This window comes from Brassica rapa, chromosome A07, assembly GCF_000309985.2.
Source record: "Brassica rapa cultivar Chiifu-401-42 chromosome A07, CAAS_Brap_v3.01, whole genome shotgun sequence".
In the NCBI taxonomy this organism is placed as follows: Eukaryota; Viridiplantae; Streptophyta; class Magnoliopsida; order Brassicales; family Brassicaceae; genus Brassica; species Brassica rapa.
This window is the reverse complement of record NC_024801.2, coordinates 1826236-1834459: the sequence shown is the minus strand read 5'-3', so window position 1 is coordinate 1834459 and position 8224 is coordinate 1826236. Positions and strand designations below refer to the sequence as shown.

General features: G+C 39.2%; 1 protein-coding gene and 1 pseudogene across 1 annotated transcript; one reads left to right on the top strand and one right to left on the bottom strand.

Moving 5' to 3' along the window:
- Nucleotides 1-2878: 2878 nt before the first annotated feature.
- On the top strand, nt 2879-6376 carry LOC103828421 (late embryogenesis abundant protein At3g53040). Its single transcript, XM_033276156.1, has 2 exons — nt 2879-4811; nt 4993-6376. The coding sequence occupies exons 1-2, from the start codon at nt 4645-4647 to the stop codon at nt 6266-6268; spliced, it is 1443 nt and encodes a 480-aa protein (XP_033132047.1). The 5' UTR covers nt 2879-4644; the 3' UTR covers nt 6269-6376.
- LOC103828399 lies at nt 6321-7428 on the bottom strand (annotated as a pseudogene).
- Nucleotides 7429-8224: the final 796 nt, after the last annotated feature.

Sequence of the window (8224 nt, the reverse complement as noted above, 5' to 3'; positions counted from 1 at the left end):
CAAACTCTCTTGATAGAGGTCAACTAGATGCTTGGGAGTCCTACAAGTCTTAGCCCAATGATTGCCCATACCACATCTATGGCACACTGATTTGCTTGAGTTGGTCGAGTGTTGAGGTTTGAACGAAGATCCACGGCCGCGACTATGGCCTCGTCCAAATGAGCCACGATCATGTCCATGATCTCGTCCATTCTGATTCCCTCGTCCGCGGCCAAAGGAACTTTGGCCACGGCCACGTCCGTTTCTACTTCCTCGACCACGGCCATGATAGCCGTTTCCTTGGACATGGTGGGACTCTTTATTGTCCTCAGTGGTGTGTGCTTCAGGTGGTGCTGCTGAGCCAACATGTCTCATCTCACTGTTTCTCATTAGTAATTCATTGTTCTGCTCAGCGAGCAAGAGACAAGAATATAAGATCAGCATAGGTCTTAAAACCTTTCTCACGGTACTGTTGTTGTAACAGCACATTGCTTGTGTGGAAAGTAGAAAAGGTTTTCTCAAGCATATCCTGATCCGTAATACTTTCACCACACAGTTTCATTTTAGAAACGATCTTAAACAGTGCAGATTTATACTCGTCCACGGACTTCTAGTCTTGGATTCTGAGATCCCTCAAATCAGACCGAGCCTTAGGTAAGATCACCGTTCTCTGGTGATCATATCTTGATTTCAATTATGTCCAAAGATCTAGTGGATTCTCAATGGTTAGATACTGATCCTTGAAACTCTCAGATAGATGATGATGAATGATCAAGATGGCTCTGTAACGATCCTACTCATTGGCATTATTGTTCTTGGTGATACATTCACCGAGGCCCTTGGATTTCAGGATGATCTTAGCATCGAGCGCCCATTGAAGGTAATTATCTCCAGAGAGATTTAAGGCAGCAAAATCCAGGTTGTTGATTTTCGACATCTAAAATCATAGATTAAATCTTTAGATCTTTAGGAATAGGGTTTAAATAAATAGGGTTTTATGTTTAAACAATCAAGCAAGCCTCACGTCCAAGATCTATGCCTCACGGCCAAGAAGAAGAATCCATACGGCCAAAGCAGAAAAACAAACCACACGGCCATTAGATTCAATTCAGAATTAATGCATATAGTTTGTTGTGTAATTGCAATCCTAGCATACATTGTTTCTATCAGTTCATACAATGCAATCAAAACAAACAAACCTCTCGGCCAAGCAAAAGAACAAGCCACACGGCAACTTGATTTAATTCAATACCATTCCTAGAATAAAGTTCTAAGTGTAATTTGCAATCAATCAGTTGTGATCAAGTTAGGGTATGAATGCAACAAGGCCACACGGCCACAAGATATGATCTAGAACAATTAACCTAGAATACAACAAGGCCACACGGCCACAATCCAGATTCGATTTCAAAATAATCTAGACTAGGTTATTAGATTTTCAGTTTAAACAAGCCAAACAATTCAGATTCGAGTTTAAACAATCCTAACAATAGTTCTAGGTGATCAATCAATCAATCAATATTCAAAATCAAACAATTGAAAACCAATTATCAAATTAGGGTTTAGGGAATCGGTTTGATATTAGATCAAAAGGGGTTTGATTTGAGATTCAAAACCATTAGAGGCTTTGATTTTAATTGATCAATGGATAAATCTCGATTTTAGGGTTTAGGGGATCGAACTTATAGAGCTTCGATTTACTCATTAGGGATTGATCTATTATCCTATGGCTTTCATCTTTAGAGATTAGGTTTTAGGGTTTCAATATTTACAATCAACCAAATTTTATTCTATGTTCTTAGAATTCGAGTTACCTTTAGTTTAGTAGATTGTTGAAACCGAACCACCAAGATGAACCTCGAGCTGGACAGGAACGAACGCGTGCTGGACACGTGCTGGTTGCTGTCGGATCGCGAACGGCTGAGACGGAGAACGCCGTCAACTGCTACCTGGGACGTTTGTTGGCTTCGCGCGTCTACGAGATCGAGGCGTCGGATGCGAGCTGGTCCTTTGGGAATGCGAGCTGGCTGAGACGGAACAGGGAACGCCTAGGGTTTAGGGTTCGTCGGGTTTAGATCGTCGCCGGCTTAGGGTTAGGGTTTCGTCGGATGCGCCGGCTAAGTTTAGGGTTTTAAGGTTTGGCGATTTTAGGCTCATGGTGTTTAGAGACTCGTGCTGATAATGTGTTGTAAAACTTAGGATTTAGAATCTGTAAGTTCTTATTCATTAATCATAAAGTGTTCCCTTTATATAGGGGATTACAAGATAGATAAAAGAAAAGACATAGTATGGAAAGTACATAATATGGAAAGAGTACAAATACAAGGAAAAGGAAATAGAGTTTCCTTTTCTCTAAAGCTTAAGCCGCCTCTCTCTCTCCTCAAGTCGCAGCCGCCTCTCTCTCTCTCTAGGGTTGGGCCGTCTCCCTCTCTAGGTGTTGGACCGTTTATGGAACGGGCCGGTTATGGACATCCATCAATTGATTTATAACAATTTCTGTTTTATTGTTCTATTCTTTTATTACTTTCATATATTTCTACATGAACTTTGATGGTGTGTTTCTTCTAACCGAACTTGGAATCGCAACGCCGGTGATTTAGGGTATGACTGGTTTCCCCGCTACCACCCGCAAACACAGCTTTTGCGGTTGGTGGCGGTTGTTGGCGTTTTGCAACAATCATTCAAACCGCTCTAAACTGCTTCAAACCGCTCTAAACCGCTTCAATCCGCTCTAAACCTCATAAATTTAAAAACTGGTTCCAGCTAGCGTTTGTGGTTGCGAGATGATAAATTGCTTTTTTAAACAATATAAATACAAAAACAAAAATATTCAATAAAAATTTTAAATTGAAATTATAATAATACTAAAATATATCTATTATATTTTAATTAATATTATAAAATTTGAAAATAAAAATATTTTCTATAATTTTTAAAAATTTAAAACTAGAACTTTCTAAATATAATTTTTATATTTGTTATAATATTATGATTTTTATATTTTTCTAACTATATAAAATGTAAATATTGTCAATTTAATATTTAACAGTTGCTGCATTTGGTAGTTAATCATTCATAAGTATCCTTCAAACGCACCAATTTCTAACCGCATAACTAGTCATACAAATTTCTTAAAACCGCTAAAAACCGCAACTACACGCATCCGCAAACTCTCGCAAGCGCAGCCGCTGCGGTTGAACCATTCAGACCCTTAATATGCCAACTTCGGAGCTACATATATATAGTACCAGTTGTGTCTCGGGTTTCCAGCTTTTTGAAGAGACTGTGGATATAAAATCCAAGAACACCAACAGAGAGCTGAACTTGCGACTGAAGATGGAAATTCATTTCCGTGGAGTAGGGTAGTCACTCTTTCTGTAAGATTTTAATTTATTTTTTATTTTTCTAAAACCAAATCATATATATAGTGACACTGTTGAGAGACCGTTCAATTTGGATTTTGTTGAAACTGGGACATTTAAGAATTGTCTAAACTCAGACCGGTTATGCAAGCCGTTTTAGAAACATACTAGTATTAATCTCGTGCTATGCACGAATATATTTTTAATTACAAATAAGACTAAGTTTCAGTTTATACAACTAAAATTACATTTATAAAATTATTTTGATGTTGTTATAAGAAGTTGATATGCATAGATTAACCACGTACGACATATAAAAAAAGTTAGATATTTTTTAAAAAATTACAATGATCTTAATTAGCTTACTGAATATAACTATTATGTTTTACTTTTTATATCTTGTTTGTTCTCATGTGATTTTCTGATTCGTAACCGGTAATCTATAGGTCATTTATCTTATAACATTCAATATCAAAATACCTACATTTTTTCTGTAAAACCTATATATTGTGTAATAGGGAAACAATTAAAACAATTAAAACAATTACACTTTTACCTTTTAACAAAATTTGTTCCCATATCGTACGTGTGTTTGAGTTTTATCTTCCCCTTCTTCTTCTTTTTAGCTGGATCTTATCATAAGCCGAATCTCCCACCATACAAAAAAAGAGTAAAAAAGTATTACTGGAGAATATGGGTTAATGATATTTTTCAACTGGAGAGTGAAACTCAAAACTGACTTGTTTATGAAGTCACTAATTTTGAATTATGGTATTGAAATCGAAGAGAAAGAGTGTAAATTTTTGTTAATCTGCTTACGATCGATTACGAGTTTGACTGCCAGTTATCTAATTTTAGGAATGTATAGGAATAGGAAAAAGAAAAGGTTGTGGAAGAAAATAGACGATAGAGGATCGTGGGTGTAGGATATAATTTTATTTTTCATTATTATTTTTAAATGAATTTTTTATTTATAATTATGCCATGTGTCAGAATTTTTTTGGAAAAGTAACTTGTGCTTTAGTATGTCTTTTAATTTTGTGGTCTGCGAGGAGAACGCGGCCAGCCCTAATATATTAGACATGTGGTGAACTCACAGAGACATCTCCAAAATACCACGTGGTGAGCAGTAACCGCTTCTCGGAAAGACCTATGGTCTTCGCTTTAGAAACCTCTCTTTATATGTGATAATAACTTCCAAGGACATTGGAACTAGAATAATCAGAACATTCAAAAAAGGAAAAATAAAAAGTTTGTCAAAGCAAATTTGAAAACGTTGTTTTGTAATCACTGGTCAAAAGAGATGATGGAAAGAAGAAGAACGGCTTTGGCACTGCTGCTGGTAGTGGTGGTTCTGACGTGGCAGAAGGGAACGATGGCGAAGGACGCAAAAAGCGCCGCCGAAATGGCAAAGAAAATGGCAACAGAGACTGTTTCATGGGCCGGTTGGGTCTCTGACAGAATAACCACGTAAGTAATTTCTGAAACCTACTTCTGGTCCAATCAAAACCATCCATCCCATCACGTTGATTATGTGTTCTGTCTATCTTATTATGGAATATCTCACGTCTAGATTTGGTTTCTATTACATTGATAATTTATTTGGCCGTAATAAGATTGTCATATATAATATTTTACATATTTTTTTCAGTGGACTTGGTATAAAAAAAAAGGAACCAGAAAGTGCCGCCCAACGCACAAAAAACTACGCTTACAAGGCCGCACAATACATCAAAGACTCAGCGTATGGCATGGCTGGTGATGCAAAGGATATGGCTTATGAAAAGGCAAGCAATGCAAAAGAAATGGCCTCCGAGAAAACTGGCTATGTAAAGGACATGGCTTACGAGCAGGCTGGACATGCGAAGGATTATGCTTATGATAAGGCAGGCAACGCGAAGGACATGGCGTACGAGAAGGCGGGACACACGAAGGATTATGCCTATGATAAGACTGATAATGCAAAACAAGGGGCCTATGATAAGGCAGGGATTGCGAAAGACATAGCTTACAAACAGGCTGGACATGCGAAGGATTTTGCTTATGATAAGGCAGGGAATGCAAAGAACATGGCCTACGAGAAGGCCGGACACGCTAAGGATTATGCCTATGAAAAGGCTGGTGATGTAAAAGAAGTGGCATATGATAAGGCGAGCAATGCAAAGGACATGGCATATGAAAAGGTGGACAATGTGATAGACATGACGTATGACAAGGTGGGATCTGCTTACAGCAGTGCCAAGGACATGGCATATGATAATGCGGAAAATTCAAAGGACATGGCCTATGATAAAGCGGGTAATGCCAAGGACATGGCATACGAGAAGGCGGAAAATGTCAAAGACATGACATATGACAAGGTTGGATCTGCTTACGGCAATGCCAAGGACATGGCCTATGATAAGGCGGGTAACGTGAAGGACATGGCATATGAGAAGGCGGGAAATGTGAAAGACATGACGTATGACAAGGTGGGATCTGCTTACGGCAGTGCCAAGGACATGGCATATGAGAAGGCGGGTGATGCGAAAGACATGGTGTATGACAAGGTGGGAGCTGCTTACGGCAGTGCTGAGAAAGCAAAGGATTACGGGTATGAAAAGACCGGCGATGTGATCAGGATGGCCACAGACAAGAGCAGTGAAGCCTATGAAGGAGCTAAAGAGAGGTCAAATAGTGCCAAAGACATGGTAGCTGATAAAGGGGAAGGTGCAGTAAAGTATGGTAGAGACAAAGCAACGGAAGCAATGGATGAATCTGTTGAGTATATTAAAGAAAAATCACACAAAGCTAAAGATGGAGCGGCCAAAGGGTTCGGAGAAACCATGGACAAGGTCAAGGAAACATCGAAACACGCATATGAAACCGCAAAAGAAAAGGCTTCTCATGTTGCCGAAGAGATTAGGGAGCGTTATGTTGAGCTCTAAAATCAGTTTCTTATACAATTCCAAATTTTAATCAAATCTATTTTCCAAAATGTAAACACAATAGTCTAACAAGGATCTTAGTATATATTAAAGTCTCTTACATTTCTTTCTTCTTGGGTGTTTGCTTATTATTGTGCATCCAAACTTTAAACACTTGTCTTTTCAAATTAATCTCACGACAAAACCGATTCACTTCACTGTCTTCTGGTTTACTCATTCTCCATCCAATCTTCTCAGAAAACTCCTCCATCTTCTCCTTATGTTCTATATTAAACTTTGTCCTAAACCGTTTCTTCGGATGGCATTGAGACTGATCTACTCCATTACCACTAAAAGATTTATGAAACTGTTAAGATCCTCTGTCGATGACTCCGCCGGATCTTTGCCTCCTCTAGCGAAGCTCATCATGACCGGAGACACGTGGCGGCTAACAAGCGGTCTTGGTGAAAGGCCAAAGCTGTTGAATTTAACAACGAACATGCCGTCGATTTTGTTTCGGTGGAAGCTCCGGTGAAAATCACATGCGGCGCAAAGAAGTGACTCCGCCGTGCCTTCTTTTCCGGAAGACATGAACGCGCCGCAACCGTCGATCACGTGTCCACCGGAGCTCGCCGCGTGGTTCCGTTGGCATTCTTTATATCTCACGCTCTTTGTCAGGGAAGTAGTTTGAGGCCTAACGTACGATCTTGGAGCTGGAGCGGCAAAAGAATTGGGGTTCGTATCAAGATCCGGATCCGGATTTGACCCGTTTCTTATGGTGGTGGGGTTCTCTTTTTCTGTGGTTTGGGAGCAAGTGTACGGAGGAATACGATGATCTGGGGTTGATGGTTTGCTGATGATTTTTGTCTTTCCATCTCCCATTTATCATTTTTCTTCTCTCTAACCTCCATCTATTTGATCATGAGCTTCTGAAATGAAACCCTAATCTTGTTTAACTTTTACTTAAACAAAGATTGCAACTTTTTGTATTTCTCTCTCTCTCTCTCTCTCTCTCTCTCACTACAAGAAAACACAAGTTTTACGAGGGCAGTTTTCCTCGTTACTTCGTCGTAAAAGCAGTGTTACGACGAATTAGCGAGGAAACCCGTTTCGTCGTTATACGTTTGTCGTAACGCATATATCCTCGCTAATTCGTCGTAAGTTAGCGAGGAAATAATTTCGTCGTAAAAGCGAAGGAGGATATTTCGTCGTAAAGACCACGTAAAGATTCCACGTAATGACGTCGCTAAGTTTCCTCGTAAATACCACGAAAAGCTTTCCTCGTAAAACCCACGTAAATAAATACTCGTAAAATTAACGTAAAGACCTTGAGAGCTTTCCACGTAAAGAAAACGTAAAAACCTTGATAGATTTCCACGTTATTTCCATGTAAATGTTTCCTCGTAAAAACCACGTTAAGCTTCCACGTAAAGAAGCCGCAAAATTAGCTACGAATTTACTTCGTTTCATTATTTTATAGAAATATAAAAAATAATAATTATAAATATAATTTAAATTATTTAAATTATTAATAAAATTAAAATTCTAAAAAAATCAAAACCAAAATATTTTATATATAAATAAGTTTTGAATTCATAATACAATAACCGAAATTAAAAAGAACTAAGGGTGGTCGTTAATTAATCGCCTCGTAGAATTCATCACTCCTCGCCTGAACATCCGCCTCGGCATGTGAGTCGTCGGTCGGTGACTGGCCTGGGATAGGATTTTGTTGTCGCATGGTCCTCAACAAAGTCGCCCATTCCGGATTTGTGGCCGCTACAACGTCCAAGAAGCCCTCGAGTCCACCCATACGAGATCGCAGCTGAGTAGACTCTATACGCAGCTGAGTAGACTCTCTACGCAGCTCTTCGGACTCCCTACGCAGCTGAGAGACTTCCTCATCCCGTCGCTGAACATAAGACGATGTCGCTCTCGGAACATCGTTGACGGAACCAATCCCCAACGTCCGTCCCT